Source organism: Rissa tridactyla, chromosome 2 (assembly GCF_028500815.1).
Source record: "Rissa tridactyla isolate bRisTri1 chromosome 2, bRisTri1.patW.cur.20221130, whole genome shotgun sequence".
In the NCBI taxonomy this organism is placed as follows: Eukaryota; Metazoa; Chordata; class Aves; order Charadriiformes; family Laridae; genus Rissa; species Rissa tridactyla.
In genome coordinates, this window is record NC_071467.1 from 124,278,510 (window position 1) to 124,302,156 (window position 23,647).

The following is a 23,647-nucleotide window of genomic DNA, read 5'->3' on the forward strand; positions in this document are numbered from 1 at the left end:
CTTTCCAGCAGGTCAACCCCTAATCTGTACTGGTGCATGCGGTTGTTCCTCACTAGGTGCAGGACCCTACACTTGCCCTTGTTGAACTTCATTAGGTTCCTCTTCACCCCGAAGGCAGCACAGCCTTCTGGTGTGTCAGCCGCTCCTCACAGTTTTGCATCAGGTGTGCTTGGAGCGAGCTGTGCACTCCCTCTGCTGGGAGTGCAGTCACCTGCTGTTTGACTATGGGCAGCTCCCCGGTAAAAGGCACTGATCTTTATTACAGCCGTGGCTTCGCCTCCCGGGCAGGAAGCCGGGGGAGGCCGCTCGGTGCTGGCGGCCGCCACCACACCCGCCGGGTGCAGCTAGGCCTCGGCCTGCGGCATGGCGGGGCAGATGCGCTTCCCGGCGTGCTCCGCGGAGAGCCCGCCCGCTGTGCATGCCGGATTTGTAGTCCCGGGCGGGCGGCGGGGCCGCCTCTCTCCTTCCGGGAGCAGCGAGCGCCCGTTGGAGGCGGGGAGAAGGACCGGCGGACCGAGGCCTGCGTCACGTGAGGCGTTTGTTGACTTCCTCGAACGGCGGCGGCGGCGCCCCGGGAATTCCCCGCGGTGGTGGAGGTGATGGGAGCCCGAGGGGGCCCGAGCGGAGACTGTGACGGCCGGCGCTGCCTTACCGCCGAGGTGACCGCCCGTTGCTGACCCGCCCGGCCCGAGCAAGGCCCGGAGAGGTTGGTCCTGGTGCGGGGGAAGGAGCCGGTAGGGGCTGCCGGTGGGGGCTGCCGGTGGCTTCGTCGCCCGTGGGCGGTCCCGGCCCCGCGGCCTGGCCCTGGCCGGGGGTGCTGGGGAGCTTCCTGCCCCGTTGCGTGGTGGAATGGGAGCGGTGGAAACAGAACTGGGTAGAGCGGCGTCCCCGTTGATGGGCGGTGAGAGCAGAGTTTGAAGGCACTGCTAACGAGTCGGCAGTGGGTCTCAGGAAGGCAATAAAATAGCCAAAAAGCTGCACCTAATTAAACTGAAAAACTGTGTGAGTTCTTAGAAGGAGCATTTTGTGCCTTAGTATGGGGGAATCTGGAAAAGGGAATGAGCAAATTAGGGTTACTGGCACAGGGTGTGAAACAGAAACACGATTAAATACTGGAACAGACAGGAATACAAGCGTTGGAGGCTGTGTTGGTTTGGAAGAAGGGAGCACGGGTGAGTGTTGAGGCAGGTTTATATGCTAGTTATGATTTCAGCTTTTAAGAAATTACAGCTTTAACCCCTGGTGTTTCACCTGGTAGGGAAATCACCCTGATCTCCTTAAACAAATCTGCCTCCCGGCAACTTAAAAGTGAGAATGGGTTGGGCTGTAAACTGTTCAAGTGGGTGGTTTTAGGAGCTTTTGCATTTCTTCAGGAATCCCTTAATTCCCCTGCTGTCTTACAGTACAGTCTTGCAGTAAAATCAGCATACTGGAAGCCAACTCTGGAAAAAGCAGAGTGAGGGGAGAATTATTGTCATAACAGTCAATCTGCGCTGGGCTCCAAAGGTCAGGTGCATTTCTGAAATAGCATTTTGTGAGAAGTGTTATTGTGGACTACGGCAAACATTTAATTTCCTGGTTATCGGCGTGTGATCAAATGCTACTACTGCTAATAATACTGGTTATCTGTTAGCACATGAATCCTGGAATTTTTACTGTGGAAACCAAAGCAAATCTAAGATTACTACTATGTTTTGTTCTTTGAATAATTGGTATTTTATTGTGGCAGGTTAACTCTAGCTGGGTACCAGGTGCCCACCAAAGCTGCTGTGTCACTTCTCTTCAGCTGGACAGGGGAGAGAAAATATGACAAAAGGCTCGTGGGTCGAGATAATGACAGGGAGATCACTCAGCAATTACCATCACAGGCAAAACAGACTCAACTTGGGTGAAAAATTAATTTAATTTATTACCAATCAGATCAGAGTAGAGTAATGAGAAATGAAATCCAAATCTTAAAACACCTTTCCCCCCACCTCTCCCTTCTTCCCAGGCTCAAATTTATTCCTGATTTCTCTACCTCCTCCCCCGAGCAGCACAGGGGGATGGGGAATGGGCGTTGCAACCAGTTTATCACATGTTGTCTCTGCCGCTCCTGCCTTCTCACTCTCTTCCTGGCTCCAGCGTGGGGTCCCTCCCACCGGAGGCAGTCCTGTACAAACTCCAACATGAGTCCTTCCCAGAGCCTGCAGTGCTTCACAAAATGCTCCGGACTGGGTCCCTTCCACGGGATGCAGTCCTTCAGGAGCAGACTGCTCCAGCGTGGGTCCCTCATGGGGTCACAAGTTCTGCCAGCAAACCTGCTCCAACCTGGCCTCCTCTCTCCACGATTCCACAGGTCCTGCCAGGAGCCTGCTTCAGCCTGGACCCATGGGGTCACAGCCTCCTTTGGGCATCCAGCTGCTCTGGGGTGGTGTCCTCCACAGGCTGCAGGTGGATCTGTGCACCACTGTTGGCCTCCATGGGTTGTAGGGGGACAGCCTGTCTCATCATGGTCATCACCATGGGCTGCAGGGGAATCTCTGGCACTTGGAGCACCTCCTCCCCCTTCTTCTTCACTGACGTTGGTGTCTGCAGAGTTGTTTCTCTCATATATTCTGACTCCTCTCACCTGGCTGCAGTTGCACAGTTTTTTTGTGGGTTTTCTCCCTGCCTTAAATATATTACCCCAGAGGCACTACCACCATCAATTATGGGCTCAGCCTTGGCTAGCAGCAGGCCTGATTTGGAGCCGGATGGTATTAGCTCTGTCAGACATGGGGGAAGCTTCTAGCAGCTTCTCACAGAAGCCACCCCTCCAACCTCCTCACTACCAAGCCCTTGTCACATTAACCCAATACGTTTATAAAAAAACTTGTGATAAAAGTGTTTATCAGATGATTGCACTATACCTTAAGTAGGAGATTATTTCACAAATTCTAAGCACAATTTTTGAGCTAACAACTCGGTGAGTGATGTCAGAAGGCAGAAAAACACTGGTTGAGTGAACTCTAGATCAGATTATATGACAGTTTTGGCCACCTCCTCTCCTCTCAAAAAACTAACATTTTTTTTCTAAAATTACATATTTTTCAGTCCATATGTGCTACAGGTTAGAAAAGGATAAAGTGACCATTGCCAGAATGCTAGCTAGGTTATGTTTTACAATAAGAATAAAATAGTAAAAAGCTCTTTAAAAGAGGAAAGAGGATGAAGCGACATATTTGTTCAGCAAAAATGGCTAATAAATTAGAGATAATTTTAAGATTGCCTAAATATCAGCAAATTGTTCTGATTCGGTTTTCAGTATGTCTTTATTTTCTGTATGGCACTTAAAAAATGGGGAAAGTATGAAAATCACCAGGTCAAATACATGAACAGACTGTATTTATTATACTCAGGGTGGGGAAATAGAGTAACTTCATGTCACAATGCTGGAAAAACTGTACATGAAGTTCCAAATCTGGTAACATTTGTTCTTATATCAATAGAAGCATTGAATTGAGGATTGTGCATTATGACTGGAAAATGTTAAATGAGGGATGTCTGCTTAGGAAAGTGAAAACTACCCTGGAAAAAGTGCAGACCTCTTACTGCACGTGCTTTGATATCTGATTTCTTTAGCTTTTGAAGAAAATAAGCAAAAAGGTGGAAGTAAACGTAACCAAATGCAGTGTGGATTTACCTTTTGTTATTTGTTTTCATTCTTTCACAGTTTTCTAAACAGAGGAAGTCTAGATAGAGAGTCCATATTCAATAAAACTGTTACAGTGGTTATGAGATACAGTTTGTTAAAAGGCGGTTATAGGATTAATGCAAGAGTTAGGCTAGTAACAAGTCAATGGTCAGTTTTACTGAGGGGAACTTTTAGAGGCTCCATACGTATGTGATTTGTAGACAATTAACTTTGCAATCAGTCTTACATTTTGTTATATGTTTATACTGTAATTACATCAATTAACTATTTTTACATGATTGTGTAATATTTTTATGTGAATTTCTTAGTGTATAAAATTGTAGACATTACTAAAATTTGACAATGCATTTGTGGAGCAGAAATGAAGCTTGAGAACTGAAGTGAAACATAAGTAACTGGAAAAAAGTCATCCACTTACAAGCTGCTGACAGGAACTTGTGTTCAAATGGCCAGGGTTGTCTGAGATAATGAGAGTAAACCTCAATAGAGAGTCACAGAATTGTAGAACAGTCCAGATTGGAAAGGACCTGGAAAGATCATCTGGTCCCACCTTTTGTGGAAAAGGGAGCCTAGATGACATTATCTAGCACTCTGTCCAGATAGGTCTTGAAAACCTCCAGATGTTATGTTAGTGAATTGCAGGATGACTAAGGGCCATCAGTGTGACTCAGTTTAACTTGCATTTTAGTAGCTGCAACAGGTGAGGTGTTTCCAGTTGAATTAAAAGTTGATGCAATTATACAAGGCTTTCATAATACCTTATCACTGAACTTGTAAACTTATTGAACATTAATTAATCTGACAGTTGAATTGAGTGGGAGGAAACTTATGAACTGGGAGGTAGGATCTACTTTTTTTTTTTTTTTTACAAGAGAAGATTAAAAAAAAACCAACAAACAAACTCTCTTAGCTTTCATAAATAGTTGGTCTTTATAAACATTTTGAAATGGGAAGGAATGAACACCAAAAAAGTGTCTGTTAAAATAATATTCAGTGTTAGCATGAGAACATATGGGGTTTTCAGTAACCTTTGAATATACTTATATTTGGTGCTAGGGAGTTTTAACAGCCAGAAGCCATCTTGTTCCTACTTGTGTTTCTTTGGCAGTATTGCTTCTAATTAGCTTCAAGATTAAATTTAATAGTTTAAGAAACAGGATTATATGATGCTGAGAGGACAATATTTAATTGACTCCAACTTTTTTTTTTTACCCTCTTCCTCTCCTTTTCTGGTGGTTGTCAGGGAAAGTGGTTGTTGTGACAGCATCCACAGAAAGGCAAATTGAATACGTGATGATGAGGATGCATAAGGTTTGCAAATTATCAGTGAAGATATTGGAGTATGAAGCTGTTCAAAGAAAGTAAAATTTATCGAGCACCATTGTCATAAAATGGGCTCTTTAATACTTTTCTAGTTCTTGCGGGAGTAGATTGTTTATTGTAAAAAGCTGGAAATTGAAAAAATTGACTGGTGTACCTAAGGAGCTTTTGTTTGGCTCCTCTAGCTTACCAAGGTGTTCCCTACAGATAAACAACAGTGTTCTGGTTTGTGAGCTCAGAGGCGGTAACTTTTGGTTTCCTGGAGGCAGCAAAATGAAAGCGATTTGGAGGTCTGATTTAGCTGATGTGCTGACGTGTTTCTGAAAGAGCAGCAAGTGTGCTGAGGCTGCAGGGCTCTGCCCTTGTACACACAAACCCTTAGGGAGTGCTTTGGGGCTGCGGACTTTATCCATACAGAAGGATGATCAGTGGCCAAAGCTGGCAGCTACTGAGATGCGTGTGTGTGGATTTTTTGTTCTAAAAGTGGAGCAAGTATCTGTAAAAAGTGATGTCTCGCTCTGTAGAACAGACTCTTTACGAGTGGAATCGAAGAGACCTAAGATTTCTGAGGGAGAGATGCAAAGTGATAGGTGCTCAAAGAGACTGGAAGTTTTGCTTGTTTTAACATCATGTGTCATGTACTTCATATAGCGTGGAGTTTTTGATGCTGACTGCAGGAATTCTGTGGCTTTTGTTGCTGTGCGGGAGTGTCTTTTAAAAAAGAAAAGAAAGCAGTACAACTTTCCTGAAATTAAGGTGAGGGCTGCAACACGCTCATTCAGGATTCGTGTGGATCAAATGCATTTCTTGAACTTAATGTTTTATGTCTACCTGCATACATACACCCTTCTAGGCAAGGCAAGGTAAACCAGTACAAAAATTATACTCTTATTGTTAGCAGCTGCAGACTGTTCATACTACCATTATGAAGTCAGACCCCTCCAGTCTGGAAGGTGAACAAAGTAAAATGGTTTTTTCAGGCTTTCAGTAGCCTGAACAAAATCATGAAAATACCATCCTGAAATTATTTGTACTTCGCATTTGGAAATATTTTGAAAACTGTTGTATTTTCTTTCAAATTGAAAGATGGGGCAAAATGGGAATCTCCTTGGTACTGGAAAAAATTTAACGTAATCCTGCTTTTGCTATCTCTCTTCCTGATCGGGAATAAGATTAACATTTCAAACTACATAAATCTGTTTGTGCAGCGGTTGGTTTGCTGTTAGAGCCTCTGCATTCCTCATATGTAAAATGTGTTTTATATTTAACTATCTCCCATGGTGTTAATGACTAATATTTGTAAAGCTCTGAAGAGAAAAGCTGTTATTTCTGCCAAGCATTAGTAAGAAATGGGAAAACTTTCTTATTCTCAAGATAGTTATATATAAAATTAAAGCTTTTCTATAACCTACATTAAGCATCAATGAACAACAGAAGTTTCTGGAAACCATTCATTTCTACAGTGTGAAAAAGAAAACTTAACTGGTGTCATCTCTTCAAACTCGTATGCCTATAAACAGTGGACATAATTACTCCTGTTAGACCTTAATACTGTGTCCTGTCAACAGTGTGTTCAGGTTGGTGGGGCTTTTTCTAAAACATCAATTATTTAATACAAACACTAGTACTGTTAATTTAATGTATTTATTTTTGGAAGTAAAGATGAAAGTCCTTTTAAATAGGCTGTTTCATGTGCAAATCATTGTAAAAAATATAAATGTAACGTGTTTCTTTGTCACAGGCAAAAGTATTAGGGAGACCTTGCTTGGGATGGGATGTGTGGTGAGGTGGGATTGTAAAGCTTGCTGTAAGTAGGCTAAGAGGGACATCAGTTGTATCAATAGACACTAACTTGTCTGTATATTATTTCAAATATTTTAGTGGGAACTCTTTGACTTTAACTGGTTACTCTAGTACAGATTATCTCATGAATTGCAACTCTGGAGAGATCAAAATTCATTCGGATGCTTCAGAGTGACAGCTCTGGGACCTTTGCAGCAGTGCATGCAAGTATAGCTTTGAACTGGAGAAGCCAAACAGAATAAAATGCTGGCAGAGGTTTGTGGTTGGACTCAGTAATTACTGCCGTCCTGCAAGCCCTTCTGGGACTGCCAGATTTGAGGAGTCATAACTTGTGGAACAATCTAATGCCTGTATTATGTTAGAAAGCACTTCTTTGATTGTTGCTTACAGTTCATATTTTTTAAGTGATGTAATATAATACTGGAGAAACTAAATTTTGACTCCTGTCCTTAAAGAGTAAAATTAAAGGCTACAGTTGTAGTCGGGGATTTCCTACAGATATAGCCCCATTTTTTAAGGTTTTGTCTTCTAAGGGTTTCTGTCTGCTGCTTTAATATCATGAGAGAGCTTCTTACAGAGAAAGTAGTATTTGTGAGCATGCTTTCTCTATTTTTTTTTTTCTTCTTTTTTTCTGACAGCACAACAAAGAGCTGGGTGAACTGACATTTATAGAACTGCTGATTTTACACTGTTTAACGGCCGGGTTTTATTCCTGTATGAGCTTAAATCTTTTACTGGCCCTTTAATACGGGCTTAGCAGGTGCTACAGAAATAACTGCATTTTTTTTTTCTTTTGGAAATACTTCAGAAAGTTTTTTGCAGTGTGGAGATGAACTGTTTGGGCGGGGGTTTGGGTTTTTTTCTTTTTGAAAAAAAATCTTTTTTCTTGATTTATTTAGATATATTTAGCAATGCGGCTCTAATTTTTCTAATGTCACTTTTTCCTCATGCTCATCTAATGTATACTGCAGTTAGTGGTACATGTATTATAACTTACTTTTGAATCATCATCCACCTAAACTGAAAGAGGGTAGATTTAGATTAGATGTTAAGAAGAAATTCTTTACTCTGAGGGTGGTGAGACACTGGAACAGGTTGCCCAGAGAACTTGTGGGTGCCCTATCCCTGGAAGTGTTCAAGGCCAGGCTGGATGGGGCTTTGAGCAGCCTGGTTTAGTGGGAGGTGTCCCTGCCCATGGCAGGGGGGTTGGAACTAGATGATCTTTAAGGTCGCTTCCAACCCAAACCATTCTATGATTCTGTCCAATACAGAAGTCATAGCACTTCTTTTTTTCTTAGGAAATGTCTATCATATAGTTCTGTAGACTGTGAGATTTGAAACCTTTTGAAATATGCAATAAAAGGAATAAGCAGTAAGCACGGGCAACAGACTGATGTTTACTAATAGAGTTAACTGTTAAAATTATTTTCTATCAACTCACACCTGAGATTTGATAAATGCATATTTTCTTCATTTTTTTTTTTCCTCTTTTATAAATTTTTTACAATTTTTGCAGTTTGTTTAAAACTTAACTGTGTGGTTTTGTAGAATAACTATTGTGGGAGAAAATGGGAAGCTATTTAGAGTAAAATATGTAAAGAGTTTTCCTTTCAGATTGACTGACAATAGCATCGTGAAATCTCTTAAAAATCATAGTGGCTTGTTTATTCTGCGAAGAAGTGTTTTCATTGTCAAGAGTAGTGGTCCTTTCCAAAAGCGGCAATGTCCTTTAAGAGGTAGGGGAAAATCTCAAAATACCAACAGCTTTTTGGTTTTTGAGTGTGTACGCTATGGCTTTTTGAAATGATCTTATGCTAAACTTAAGAGTAATATAAATATTTTATTATATTTCCTTCATGCGATGCTCTAAAATTCTGGGTAAATTGGTGTTCAGTGGCATTTAAATTTCAGTTTATGTAAATCTTTCCATTTATTTGAAAGTGAAGTCTGTCTGAAGTCTTGGGTTTTTTTCCATGTTGTTGGGCATGATGACAACGGTGATTTGAGTCAGGTTTCTAGTAAAGCTGAAACAACTGCACTTTTTTATGCTCATAGTAGCGTAATACAGTGTGTGAATATTATTAATACTGTATGCTAATACAGATAATGAAAGATAAAAAGAAAGTACATACGATGTCAATTTCCCTTCTTGACAAACTGATGAGCTTCCAGTACAGAGAAGCCTGTTTCATGATAATTTTATTTATTTTAAATAATTTTTAATTATGGAAGCAAAAAGCTTAAAAATCGCACAGTTCCTTCTGAATATCCCACTTACTTCATTTAAGTCTGCGTAAGGTGTGTTGCCACTTTGCCCTCCAAAGTGTTACATCATCACATCTGTTCTTTAAAGGGATGAGCTGAGAGGAAGGGGTCTTATTTGGGCACCCGTCTCTCAGGAGAAGTAGACTTCTGTTTTGTCGGCAGTTTGTTTTCACTTAGTTACGCTAAGGTTAGTCAAAAATGTGTGTGTGACATCTTTCTGAAATAATTATCTTGTGCGTAGAAATTTAGAGTGATTGGTATTACAAGCTCCTTTGAATTATGTGGAATTAAATGCTTCTCTTCTAAATAGCATCCAGTGCTGGCTTAGATAGCAGCATGAGAAAATCAGAGTTGAATATTCCTGTAAACTAAATGAGATCTTTCAAGTAAAACAATGTTAGTGTAACTAGTCCTCTTAGTAGGTGTGGGTTAAGTGTGTACCTGAATTTATAAAATAGTATTTGTGTATGCTGAGTCTTATTTGGAAGGTCTTGCTCTTTTGGAAGCTTGTAAAGGCAGTAAGTTTTAGTTAGCAAAATACAGAATAAATATGGTTTTGTCTTCTGTTGTTGTCTCCTGTTTTCCCTTATTGCCATCTCCTGGTGGAACTGATGTGTGCAAGAAATGGGGAAGGTATGATGCTGAAGTTTAGGAGCTACAGGAAAGTGTGGGGATAAAGATGTATTTTTATGTAGAAGGTCACACAATCTGCTGCTTTCTTCAAGAGATAATGATAAGCTGTGACCTGTAATGACATTTGAGTCTAGTGTTCAGAGGAAAGGAGATGTGTTGCCTTGAGAAGGCAAGCTCTTGGAATATGATGAGGTGCGTGAGAAGACTTGCAGGGCCCTTGGTAAAACAGGGGAGGAAAAGCTGGTATGTTATGCTCATCTTAGAAGACAAAATGAGCAATTCCTTCAGTCGGTTGATGCAGTTTGAATGATGTAGTGCTTCTGGTCAAAGTCACCTTGTGCATGGAGTGATATTATTCTTACAACAAAAAGGAAGCAAACCTTTTTTGCAAGACTCTTTCTACTTAAGTATGAGGCAGAGCAACAGGCAAGGGAAGCTTAGGCTACCTGTTTTATTAGAATACATCAAATAGCATACAAGGCATCTGTTCGCCTCCTGAAGATAACCATTAAAAGGACTTCAGTTTTGGACAAGTTTCCTTGTCTTTTTTTCACTCTTGCTCCTCCATTGCTGTCTATTTAGTATGAACAAACTGTCACGGTTTTTTTATCATGTTGTCTAATGGGCTTGGAGCAAACTGAGACAAATGTGATACCAGCACCATTGTTCAGCTATAGCTGTACTACAGTTCTTCATAATGCTGCAGTCCATGTAGCTTTTCCATTGCTAGCATGGTGAGAGGAATTTGACCACACAGCTAAGCTCCAGGGCGGTTGATCCCTTTACCTCTTAGTATGGCTAAACAAATGGAAGTCTAATTTGGATTTAAATAGCAAATACACAGTAGAGGCAGCGATTGTGGCTGTGGGTTTTTCCCCCACTGATGCCTGTCTTTCCTGCGATGTTCTGCTGATCACGTCAGTTTTCTGTTGATATAGTTTTTTCCTGCAATACAGACTGTCTTCATTATGCTCATTTCTTTCATTCCAGCATTTCTGTTAGTTCATTAGCTAATCATTAGGAACCTAAGGATTTGTTCAAGGGGAAAAAAATAAAAATCTACTTTTTGTCAAAGTAGCATTAGTAGGTTTTTTTAAGGGCAGGACGGAAATGTTATCAGATACTGTATAGCATTTTTTAGTATTGCATATAAATGCAAGGAATCTTGATCTTCGTAACTAGATAAGAATGAGCTGTGTCTTTTTTTCATCGTTGGGTTTGGGTTTTTGGTAGGTTTTGTTTGTTTGTTTTTAAATTAACCCCCTGAACTTGTTTCTGGTAACTAGTAACGTTAAGGAAAATGCTGTTGGGGCTTTTCCCTTAAGGCCTGGAGTTCAAGGAGGTATATGGAGTTTTTTAAAGGTGCTGTTTTCTTCTTGTATGTTTTTCTGTGCCTAAATGTTATGTGTTGTAACAAAAACTCAATCTAATGGTTACTTTGCATTTGTCATTCAGATGGAGTTGCCTAGTATTTTAGAGTGATTCTTTTCTTACAGTCAGGTTATTGTCGGTTTTCTCCATGCATATTGAGGCAGATCATGTTATTGAGTATGTTTTCATTCTCACCATATTTGCAGTCAAGAATTACTGTATTTGTTGTTCAGCAGGATGTTTTCTACTGTGACAAAGTAAAGAATAGGTACTCATGCAGCCTCTTTAAGGACTAATGCAAGTGTACCTTAAGATTCCATTTTAAAGATTGGGAAAAGTATAAATATTGGCATTCAAGAACGAAGGAAATCTGGCACTTGTGCTTGGGAACCACAGTAGTTAGTTGATTTCTTGCAGCTATAATCTCTCTTACTGCTCAGTGCTGACTTGCAAAAACTCTAATACCATATTCCTTTGGAGTTCAAATGTTTGGTACCAGCCAAATTCTAGGATGGTGTTAAGCCTTAATAAAAATGAATTTGGGGGTTCCTAAAGCTGATGCATACTCAAAATATTTTTATCAAGTAATAGTGAAAGATGCTTCTTTTCTAAGCAGTGTATATTCACTGTATTTTTACAGTGAAATACAGAAATATCTGTATTGCAGATTTTTCTTCAAGATTAAGATATTTCCTGATTACTCGGTCTTGTCATACTTTGACAGAAGTACCCTGCAGTATTATTTTGGAAGGTTTTCAGACTCGAGACTCTTGATGAATTTGTCTTTGAAAATTTTGCACTCATATCTGTCTTTTTAACAGCTGTCATGGAGGAGCTGGTAGAGGATGACATCTGTATTTTGAACCACGAAAAAGCAGACAACGGTCATAGGAGAGATGGAGAGATTCCGGTTTCGTCTTACAGTGGAGATGAGTCTGTTGCCTCACACTTCGCGCTTGTCACTGCATATGAAGACATCAAGAAACGGCTAAAGGAGACAGAGAAGGAGAACTCCCTCTTAAAAAAGAGAGTTAGAATTCTAGAAGAGAAGGTAAGAAAAAAAACCAATTTAGCAGCTTCTAGTAGCAGCTACTTTTTGTTCCTGTCTGGAGGGCGAAGCAGATGGTTAAGTATTTAACATATATACTTAAAGTCATTTCCAAGTTAAAAAGTTTTGGCAAATTTTTTTATTTGTTTAAGTGAAACACAGTAGTCTAGTTACGTCATACTGGGATTTTTGATTCTTACTGGGCACGTAAGTGATGCAATGCACTAGTGCCCTGCAAAGACACTAGCTCTGATTCAGAAAGATGTGTAGTTGCATTGGATCGTTACTGTGTTTTATCTGCCTCTTTATGGTGTTTATTAACTTGGGCACGTGTCACTTAGTATTGTTGAAGAGCGAGGTGCCAAGTCTATAAACTGTCAGAATCCAGGGACTGTCTGCCAAAAGAATCTTCTGGGCTCAGCATACCGAAATGATAAGGAAATACAGGTGGTTAAGAATATCTGGCTAGGTCTAGCTAATAGCAGTATCAACCGTGAAGTACAAAGTTGCAGTGCTTAACATAGAGGTGTTGGCTGGCTATTTTTTGATGCAGGAATTCTAAAATGTAAAGGAATCTAGGAATTTTTTTTTACATGCAGTTTCTCATGGCCTTAGTCTGGTGAAGTTCATTAAAGCTAAAAACTGACCATGGCACGCAGGCTTTTCTCCCCGAGTAAAGAATGCTGTCATTAAACGTATAGCCATCATGCAGTAGTGAGTGTCTTTGTACTGCAGAAGGTCTTGACAGTGATAGATTGCTTTCTTATTAATTTAAGATGGAAAGATAGATCCGAGAGTTAGAGCTCAGACATTTATTAGGACTTAGTCCTAAGTATGTGGTACTGACTCTTTAATAAAAAAAAAAAAAAAAAAAAGGCTTACAAAGTATGTATTATTTTGTGGCATTGGAATGAAGAGCTTGAGTTGTACTCAGTACCATTTTGAAACACTTATTGAGGAATTCTTGATTACTAGTTTGACGGGATTGACTTTCTGTCAAAATGCAAAACTTTCTCAGCACTTTCTTTATATAAGGTCCTGTGGGGGTGATGGAGGTAAGAATAGAGCTCTAGCCTGAGTATTCTCTGAACCATGCTGAGTGTAACATCTTTTAGGCGGTTACTCAAAATCACAATAAACAGGGCTTGATCACATTGACAATCTCTTTTAGTCATTTGTGTTTTGGGTTGTCCTAGTTCAGCTTAATTGCCTTGAAGATGATACTTTAAAACTTCTAGTATGTGAATACTATGAAAACATTTCTATGAAAGGTGGGCATTGAGATGGCCTAGACCGTTAAGTAACAGAACTGACTTCCAGTCTTTTTTAATGGCTAGTATACCTGTATGATAAAAAAAATACATGGGGAGTTACCCCTTTTGAGTCTTATATTTCAAAGTGTATGGAAACTTCCGGAAAGTTTGGTAAGGCTTATGTTCTATCTGAATGGCTTTATTTGCAGGAGGAAAATGTAAAGGAAAACACTTAAAATGAGTAGTACCACTTACTTTGAGGGTCAATACAAAAAGCAAAGGGAAGAAGCTTCCTGTCTTTATGGCTGGCTTTTCCATACTTTCTTTCAAGCAAACACCTAAAAGAGGAGATATTTAAGGCAGATACATAACTATCACCTCTTTTGATTTTTTGTAATTTTTTGCATGTCACTTAATTTTTAAGAAAATATATATAAATGTGTCACAAATATCTACATTAGGTACACTGAATGTGTTTAAATGCCTCAATAATTTAAAGCAAGTGCGCAGGATAAACAGAATGAAAAGGATAATGCAATATTTAGTCAAAACAAGAACTTTCTATGTGGACAGGTGTAATTGGATGTAAGATTTTGATGTTCTCTTCTTGCTGTCTTGTTAAAAATCCTGAATATATTCTACCTCTGCTCCCCTCTTTCTGACAATCTAGTTAGTAGTGCTTATTCCCCCTTGCTTGTCTCTTGCCTCAGCAGGCAATGAGATAGTGGTGACCTAGAAGTTAATAGTTACTTGTAAAATAACTCTGCTTTGGCTTTTCTCACATAAATACACTAAAAAAAAATCTTTGTTTAAATTATGAGTCATTAAAAAAGTTGTGTTCAGTTTTCTCTGAATTTTCTGTATGTTGTGTCTTTATATGCTGTTTTTCCAACAGGCAGTTTGTGCATCTTCAGAGCCTGGAAAAAATATGATTAAGGGATTGTCAGTGTGAGTAATCATGACTTGTGGATGGTTTTTAAATACTCATAGCAATAAACTAGCAAGCGACAAGTATGGTTAGAGACTGAAGAATTTGTAGACAGCCTGTGTTGCACTTTTGTAAAAAAAATTTTTGTTTGTATCAATGTATTTGATTAATGTATTTCCTAAACTAACAAAAATACTCTTAGTTTATTGTTGCAGGCTGTACAACTGCACTTTTTAAATTTTGCAGTTCTCAATACAACATAGAAAACTTATTTGTCATGCCTGTTAAACTTTTAGCTGCTGGGCTCCCGACTGGAAGAGGAATGCAGTTCAGTTGGACGTGAACAAGTAAATAAGGCATACCAAGCCTTTCGAGAGGCCTGCATCGACCGAGATAATCTGAAAAGCAAACTGGATAAAATGGTATGCCTTTTTAAGTAATGACTTAAATGCATGTTATGTAAATACTGCATAGTTAGTAAATGTTTATTGTAGAATGAATTTTATTTGCTGAAGATCTGTGGTGTTTGTTTTATCACTCCCTTAGGCTTTTAAAGTACGTGATGATACTTTATGGAGGAATAACAATTTTAAGTATCTCAGTTTTATTACTGGGCTAGGCTAATGCTAAAAAAGAACACCAAAGCAATACTTTTCTTGTTTTGTTTGAATAGTCAGACATGATAGAAAAAAGCTTCACAGACAGTTTTGGGTTTTTCTTTCCCCTGAAAATAGATGAAAGAAAGTGCAGAATCCTTGAAAACCTTGAATGAACAGTTGCAGTCTAAAGAAGTAGAGCTGTTACAACTAAGAACTGAAGTGGAAACTCAACAAGGTATGCATTTGGTTACTTCATCTTAGTGTATGTTGACTAGTCTTAGTGTTTATATTATGATGTCAGGGCATGAAGAGGTTTAGCTCTGTATAGTGGCTAGGTAGGAGAGGAGTATACTGCAGTGAGGTACTTTGAGCTTGTCTATGTGTTCATTCTTGTAAATGGTGACACGCATGTTAGATTGTCATAGGTGAGGAGCTCCACAGCTGAGGCTGTTGTGTTCTTCCACTGTAGATTATTTAATAATTTGAGAAACGTGCACAACCTGATAGTGTAATAGGTTGGTCATGTACATCTCTAGACCCCACCACCTTTTTCTCAGAGCAGGGTGGGGGCATGTTTGTTCAAGCATCAAACACTATCCAGTCAATAGCAGTTCCTCTGGTACCTGCAGATGATCCATTATATTGCTTTGTCTCACTGGTGGGATATGGCAGGTACAAGAAGATGTATCGCAATAGCTGCAGTTGACAGCGGTTATTTAAAGGACTGGGAGATGAGGAGAGACAGAAAGATGGTGGTTGTAAAGAGCCTCGTGGAAAGAGGAAGATGACACAGTGTACCCTGGCAACGCCAAAAGTACAAATCCAGCTTCTGTTACTGCTGTTGTAAAGAGTGCTATGTAGATGATAGGTATGTAAAATAAAATGCTATGGAAGAAAAAAAAAGTCTTTATTAATGTACTGTTACAAGAAAAGAGAACAAGAAAATGCCATCTCTGTAAAGCTTGGACTTCAGATTCTGTACAAATGCAGTCATTTGAAGGGTGCTTGTAAATACTGCTGTGCTTGAATTGGATTATTTTCCAAGAAGACATCAAGCATATAATGCACTACTTCAGTTGCACAAGTTTTTAAACCTAAAAGAACAAACCACATGTAGCGGTAGTATCATTGTTGAGGACATCATGGTTTAAGGTGGTAAGAAGTGCAGAATTTATAAAGAGAGCTCTGAAAATGTGGTGATTCCAAGCCTTACTTAGTAATCAGTTTTACTCGTAAGTGGGCTGTGAGTACCTTGTTTAGAAAAAAAATCAGTGTAGCTTAAGCTTGTTTAAATTGTTAGGTCTGGAAGTGAGTACACCATACAGTTGGGGGGTTTCTTCCTGTCATGTTCTTTCTTTTCTTGCTTTGTAACTAGCATCCTACTACTGATTTTGATGCTAGGATCATCTTAGGTTGCTTCTTAATAGCAACCATGTGAATTCGTTGTCGAATAAGACGACTTATGTAACTTCTAGAATTTACCCTTTTGTTTTGATTGTATCTTTTGTAGTTTTGTTTGGAATGTTTTCGTATTTAAACTTGGGAAAAACTTAGGCTGAATTATGTAATGATACAAATCTGAGGGGGAAAAGGCTCGTCTTTTCAAAGCATGTAAGAAGTATGCAAGTTGGTGTATATATCGTGTGTTTGCCATTAACAGATTTTTGTATTTCCAGTGCCTTTTTATGCTGTTAATTCCTTTTTCTTTATGGAAAATCTCCAGTGCATTCTTAGAAAGTAGGGCTCTGTCCTTCAAACTCAGAAAATGGACTACTTTTCTGCCAGCAGCTTTCCAAGTGTTACTATTTCTCTGTTGTCATAGACTGCGGTTTCTTCGGAACGTACATGATAACTTTTTTGTAGGGCATGGGCTGGTTGAGGTGAAACCTTATAATACCGAGTTACGGTTCTTGAACTGAGACTGAAATCTGATTGTCTTGCTTGTCTTCTTACAGAGATGAAAAATCTGTATTGTACTCAGTCCAGCTGGGAAATAGAGAAGCTGAATAGTGACCTGAAAGTGCATAGTCTGGAACAGGATCTAGAAAAGCTCAAGCAAGAGTGCAACAGTCTCAGAAAGGAGTTGCAAAAATCCAAGCAGAAGGTACCTTTATTTTTAAGAAATGTTTGTATTAATAGATCTGACTCTGTTGTAGCATTATTTTAAATCCCTTGTTCAAGCCAGTTAAAGGGTAAATAAAGAGATGTGAAGTATATAATTGAGTGAAAGATTAACATTCTAGTAAAATTAACCTTAAATATTTTCATAGTCTGGCTTGTTTCTTGAAAATAGTACACTTAGGTGAGATTTCCCAGCTGCTGCCAGTATAACAACAGAAAATAAAGCTTTACAATTTCTTATAAGCCAGTCAGAATGAAGTGTCCTATGATAGTATTTCTCTTGGGCTGGACTTCTTAGAAAGTTTGGGCAAAACCCGGTTTGTTTTTGGTTTTGTTCATGTTGGTTTGTTTGGGTTTTGTTGTTTAGGTTTCTGTTTGTGGGTTTTTTTTTTTTTTCTTTTAAAACAATAGAATGCTTATGTTAAAGCATATTATGAACTTTGTTTAAGGAGCTCTAGCATTTTTCTTTAGGGTAGCTCTTCCATACAGCTTGTCAGGAACGTGGATTTTTGTAACAGGGTTTCCAGAATCTTGCTATACCTCCTTTAGTCTGGGGCAAGTGTCTGTTGTGAGGGACTCATTGCGTAACATAGATGTGGTTATGATCTCAAAAAGGAAATTAAGATAGCTTAACAGTAATAAAATGCATTAAGTTTAAAAAAAAATATGTTGAGTACATGCTTACTGCTTTACATGATAAAAGGTGCAGTGGCAGTCTCTAGGAGTCTACAGTCACATTGAAGTTACGCAATAAATTGAAAAGATTTAAATGTGATTGTTTGAAGAGGCAGACTGTTTTATGTTTCTTATGATCATTACTAATCATGATTATCTAACCTTGAGTCACGTAATATTTGGGTGAGCCAATATTCAGGATATGACTTGCAGATACAATCATTGCATGGCCATCATCCTGCCTTCAAACAGGATTTCGTTTAATTTGGAAATGTTTCTTTGGCTCTTTTTCTTACGTGCACCTTTACATTACTACAGAAATGTATTTTTGAAGCAAATCTCCTAATCACCACTGCCTACTGTGCCTCGCACTATGGAGCAGTCAGGACTATGGGAACTGGATTCCTTTTGGATGAAACTAAGATGATACACCCCAACTTCTTCTGGGCACTGAGGGACCAGAGTAGAGCTAGCCTGAAGTAAAGTCCTTCTCCCCTGCTGCCCTCAAAGCATATATGGTTGGGGTGTTGGGCTCTCAGCAGTGATCTGTCTCTACAGATCTGTCGCGGGCGGAGTGATTAACTTCACTCGTAAGAGAGTAGTGAAATGTTTATTAACATAAAACAGTGATTTAACAAAGTTAGTAGTGAATGCGACAGTGTTTTACGAGTTTCGATGCCAGGGTACACTTGATTATTTACTGCATAGAGGCCAGGGTCAGACAAGCTCTCAGGGAGACCTTCCTGTTGAGTCACGAGGTTCAGAAAGGACTCCCTTGCTTTCTAAACTCCTTCTCGGAGAAGAGTCTAGCTGCGGCTGGATCCAATCCTAGTCCCAGACTTGGTCAACGGTTTAAGTCTAAAGGATTACACATGTGCAATCAATCCTTGTATTACTTAGCTAAGATTTCAAAGTTTAGCATGCTATTAGTCACTTACCGAGAATCTGTTGCGGGGAGGAATCTCTCAGCCTTGAGGAGTAGAACCCTAAGTGAGCGTCCCCACTCAAGGGGAGATCCTGGCGTGCAGCCGCTGCCGTGCAGGAGAGCTCAAAGGGCTCTTGGGCTGTCCACTATTTATGGAGTAAGATAATTGACCTATAGTCATATTCGCAAGGGAACAAAATATCTAGGTCCCCACTCCAGACAGTGTTTTCGCTGTGTTGCCAGCCATCCCCCACAGTTCAAGGGCAACTCATAACAACTGCCGCTGATGGCCATGGCTTGAGCAGGAGCCAGGGGGGAGGGGGAAAAGGGGAGAGCACACCACCACAGGATCTGCTGCTGTCGTGCCACGCTCCTAGCTTACACGGGCAGGCTGATTTACCTTCATCGGCTGACTTGGCTCGGGTTTAGTCTGTGTTTTTCCCACTAGATGGGGATAAAGCACATTACCTGGAAGGCGCGTGAGGTGTCTTGTTAACTTCTGTTATTGTTGGTGGTTGTTTTCTCTTGTATCTGGAATTCTTTTAAGTATTTTCAATAATTAAATTCTGAAGGCATACTGTAACTTGTATGTAATTGTGGTGTCTTCAGGTATCTCTGTAGAATAGAGTAACAGCTACATAAATAATTGATGATTGTAGATTGTATTGTGAGAATAAATGTTGCTAAAAAGAACAGACTAAAATAGCAGTTAGAAGGAATACTAGACATGACACTGTTTAAATAATGCTTATGCCAGCAGCTTTTGTTGCAAAGAACAAATATAAGGAACAGCTTTTTTTCTTTTTTTTTTTTAATGCCACTTCTTCTTGATCTTGGTAACTGCTTAATATAGGAAATAATAAGGTACAAGTTTTCAAATGTGGGGTAATACAGAGCAACTGTTTGTTGCTTTTTTTTTTTTTAATTATGAAATTGAATCTGCAATGGGTTGTGGTGGGAAAGTCTTCAGGAGATGGAAAAATTGTCAGGTGAAATACAGAGAAATGTGATCAATGGGCAATGACAAGTCAGCATTGTTTCAAACCCAGCTGGTATTTTCATTATTACTAGTTTTATTTACATTAGTTAGCATTTTCAGATGTTTTCTACCTTAGGCAAGTATACTTTCTATTTTTTTCTGTTTTTAGATATTGTTATTTGGGTTTTGCATTTTAGCTGATGCAGTGTGTATGTTATATTGACAAGTTGTTTGAAATGTGTATAAGCCATCATGAAGCCACAGTAACAGGTATCAAATTCATAACAGCTTTGGCTAGAGGGAATGGTAGTAGGAAGGGAATGTGAAGAGGGAGGGATATGGATATGAATGGGAACTCATCACAGGTGAGGGTCTAATAGAAACATGGCTAATGAAGTGAGCCCAGTGTTTGATTCGTTAAACAGTGCTGTTTAACTTAGTGAGGCTGCTTGTATGCACGATTTAAAGGAGTCTTGCAGACTCAAGGGATAAATTATGTTCTATCATAAGAGTAATTTGTAGAAGAAAATCTATACTGAAATAGTTTAATTTAAAGGTCTTTATATACTGGGGCAAGAGAAGACCAACTGCTTTTTTTAATGGAAGTCAAAAGCCTTTCTCAATTTTTGCTTTTTCAAAGAATCAGAAATTCTGAGAGCTCAGCTGTGGTTTTGGTTTTGGTTTGTTTTTTTTTTTTTTTAAAAGTAAGGTGGTGGCTGAGCAATGCTTTCATATAAGTAATTTAAGCATTTTTAAGTGGAAATTCTTAGTGGGAGTCTTTATGTCTGTTTTGAAAACCACTGCAGACAACACAAATAAAGACTACTTTCCTTCCGAATTTTAATATTGACAAACTTGTAGTTTCACTGCAGTTTTTTCAGACAGAAGATCTGGAATCATATGTTCATTCCTTCTCTATCTCCCCTCACTCTGTTGTGCAGGACCAGGCTCAAGACGAAAATCCATTAAATGGAGACTACCTTCAAAGGCAAGACATCCAGAGGTATGAAAATAAAGTGGCTTTCATGTTTTACTTTTAGTTTACTGAGGGACAGTTATTTGAACAAGTAAATGTTCTTGCAGCCTGTTCAAATCTGTTATTTCAAATTAGATGATTTAATTTCAAGTCTAGGTATACTGATTTAGCAAGATAATTTTTTTTTTATTTTGTTATGTTGTTAGTCCAGGGTGATGATGATAACAAAACATTTACATCTTCATATTTTTGTACAGAAAATTAAAGTTAAATTCTTTTGGATTTAAAACTTAACTTTTGAATAATTAGTTGACTTGAGGAGGTGGTAGATAAATTTCTGTGTTGCATCGTTAATGGCTTCAAATCTCTTGCTTAATGTTGGAACATACATTCTTAGTGCAATGCAATAATATTTGTACTAGTAGACATTTTAAAGGATTATTTTTTTTTAATATTGAGAAGCCATTGTGTGACCTATTCAAAAAGAAATAGCTATTTTCCAGAAAAATGCTAACATATCAGAAAGCATTTCATCTCATTTTGCAGCCAAATAATAATTGTGCTTATGATATAAACTCCTATGTTACCCTGTACTCAAGACAGGGTAATATGTGTGCTGTATTATAAAGGAGATATATCTATATATATATATATGCACACACATATACTTTCATTCTTTATGCAAAAGAACAATTCATGAATACATGAAAGTTCCCAAATGTTTTATCTTGCAGAAATTAAATACTAACTGCATCTTTTATACCGGTTATGCCTGTTCATGTACTTATACGATTTTCCACAAGAGGGAAGAGTGGTCCTTCGTAATGACAGGTTGTTTAGCGTAGTACTTTGTTGCTTACTTGGCTATTGAAGAGATGGGAAAGGAAATCAGTCACTGAAAGAGAACAGCACAGATACTGCTATTCATATGTTCTCTGGTGTAATAATGATAATATTATACACACTGTACACAAATTACACTTTCACCTTCCACCTCGACTGGATAGCTAGCTAGCTAACACTTTTTCTTGTGGTTTCTGCTGGTGCTTCATAGTCAGTCTTACACGCCTGAAAAAAGGTGTTATCTCAAGGTAAAGTAGTTATCTCTCTGATCTTCCAGAGCAGATTTATTCCACAAAGTGACGCTCAGGTGGTGACTGTCTGAATTAGCATGTGTACAGTATAGTGTTTACTGTAATATGATGTAAATAATGAATGTGTAATGTGTACTGAATATGTAAGCTTATCCAAAAATCTGTGGGAAAACACTCCTATGCGAAACATTTGTTGTAGCAAGCAATCCTGCTGTTTATGGGAGATGACGGCATTTGCAGTTAGTTTGCTTTTTGGAAAGTAATTATTTCATATTAATTTCAGCCCGCAAATTTGACTTTAAATTCTTGGTTTGCAAATCTGCTTTGCTGTAGATTTAGATAGGCTGTCGTATTCAAGGTTTGTGTTACAGGTTAGAAGGCAGTATAGGATAAACTTCCAAGCATGTGGAATCCTTGGTTTTTGATTGCATATTCCTTGAAAATTAGGCTTTGCAATGGGATTCTAGGTCAGTATCGACAAAAACAATTAAAATATGTGTGATTTAAGTGGGATTCTGGTACCTGTGTCCCTTAGCAAGATGCTTTTAAAAGCGCTAAATGCACATTACAAAATTTATCTAAGCGCTTTCCTTCTGGTTGGTGGCAGACACTGAGCTGTTCTTGTATTTACCACTTCTGTATAAAATATTGGACAGTTCTGTTTTGATCAAAAAGTTTGTTTGATCTTATTTTTGAGACCAAAACACATGAATAAATGAAGTATGGCTGCCACATGAACTTAATTTTGATATTGTCGTCTCTTAAACGTTCAAAGAGCCAAAAGGATTCTGCAGTAAAAAGGCCACAGTTTTAGCCGAACTCCTTGAAATATCAATTTTGGAAATTTTAACTTTCCATCTATGAGAATTGCTGATATCTAATATGCTACCTATTAAACTATCAGATTCCTCTGTTCTTTAACAGAGTTTTTGAATCTGAATTAATTTTTGTTTTCTGGGGAAATATTTCTGTGCATAGAAGGAAGTTTAATTTCTTTGTTTTAAGGGAAATCTTTTAGCATTAACTTGCAGAACAGAATAATAGCTGTTTCTCACAATGCCTTTGAACAGTTCATATCTGATAAATTTCATGTAGGAGTGATCCTAAATTGCTATTTTAGAGGGATAGAAATCTGTATATGTGCATGTTTGAAAATACAGCGTTATGTAGCTTTATGGTTCTTAGTCATCTCAACAACAGTTTGAAGTACTGAACTGTTTCAAATAAATGTCTTTTAGGTGAATATAGTGAGGAAGAAAAACTATCTTCTGAAAACTCTCATCCATGATACTAGTCCTCAATAAATGAGTTTTCATAGAACGTTAAGCATTAAAAAAACATTAAATCATGGATTTCACGTTTAAGTTCAAGTAACTGCATCCTTATGTCTTTTGAACACTAAATTAATTATTAATCAACATAAATGTGGTGTGTGGTGAGCCTTTGCTCGAAATTTTACCAAGAAACATACGGTGATGCTGACTTTTGTGGTGGTGGTGGTTGTTGTTGTTGTTGTTCTGGATTTTCTTAGTCAGTTTATTAACCTGAAACTTCAATGCTGGAACAGTGCTCCTCTTGATAAATATGTTTTTCACATTATGCTGTCTTATCAGAGAATGAATGGCTTGCTATTTTTCATACTGTCTGATAAGGCAGTGTATTAGCATAAATTAGATGACTTGAATATGAAACAGTGTGTTATACGTTTTAGTTTGGTCTCTGTGTGGGTGCTCAGTTTGGATCTTGGGTATCTAGTCTGAATCCATTGTAGCAAAGCGATTGGTGTAAAGACCCAAATATTGATTGTGGTTGAATATTTAAAACTAGGATCATAACATATGATGGTGTGTGTGGTCATTTATAAGAAGCATTCAAAGTTAATACTATACTGCTTTGCAGTCCAATGTCCATTTAATATTTTTTTTAAAGTATTCCTTGAAGATTACTAATTTTTATGGTAAGATGGTTAGTTTCAAGTAAT

General features: G+C 38.5%; 1 protein-coding gene across 1 annotated transcript in view; it reads left to right on the forward strand.

Moving 5' to 3' along the window:
* The first annotated feature begins 474 nt into the window (after positions 1–474).
* Positions 475–23,647, forward strand: part of AZI2 (5-azacytidine induced 2) — a 29,633-nt gene continuing 6,460 nt past the window's right edge. Inside the window, exons 1-6 of the mRNA XM_054189434.1 lie at positions 475–706; positions 11,890–12,119; positions 14,594–14,719; positions 15,032–15,131; positions 16,852–17,000; positions 20,538–20,599. Of these exons, the coding sequence (XP_054045409.1) occupies positions 11,895–12,119; positions 14,594–14,719; positions 15,032–15,131; positions 16,852–17,000; positions 20,538–20,599 (662 nt within the window). The 5' untranslated portion in view covers positions 475–706; positions 11,890–11,894. The remainder of the gene's footprint in view (positions 707–11,889; positions 12,120–14,593; positions 14,720–15,031; positions 15,132–16,851; positions 17,001–20,537; positions 20,600–23,647) is intronic.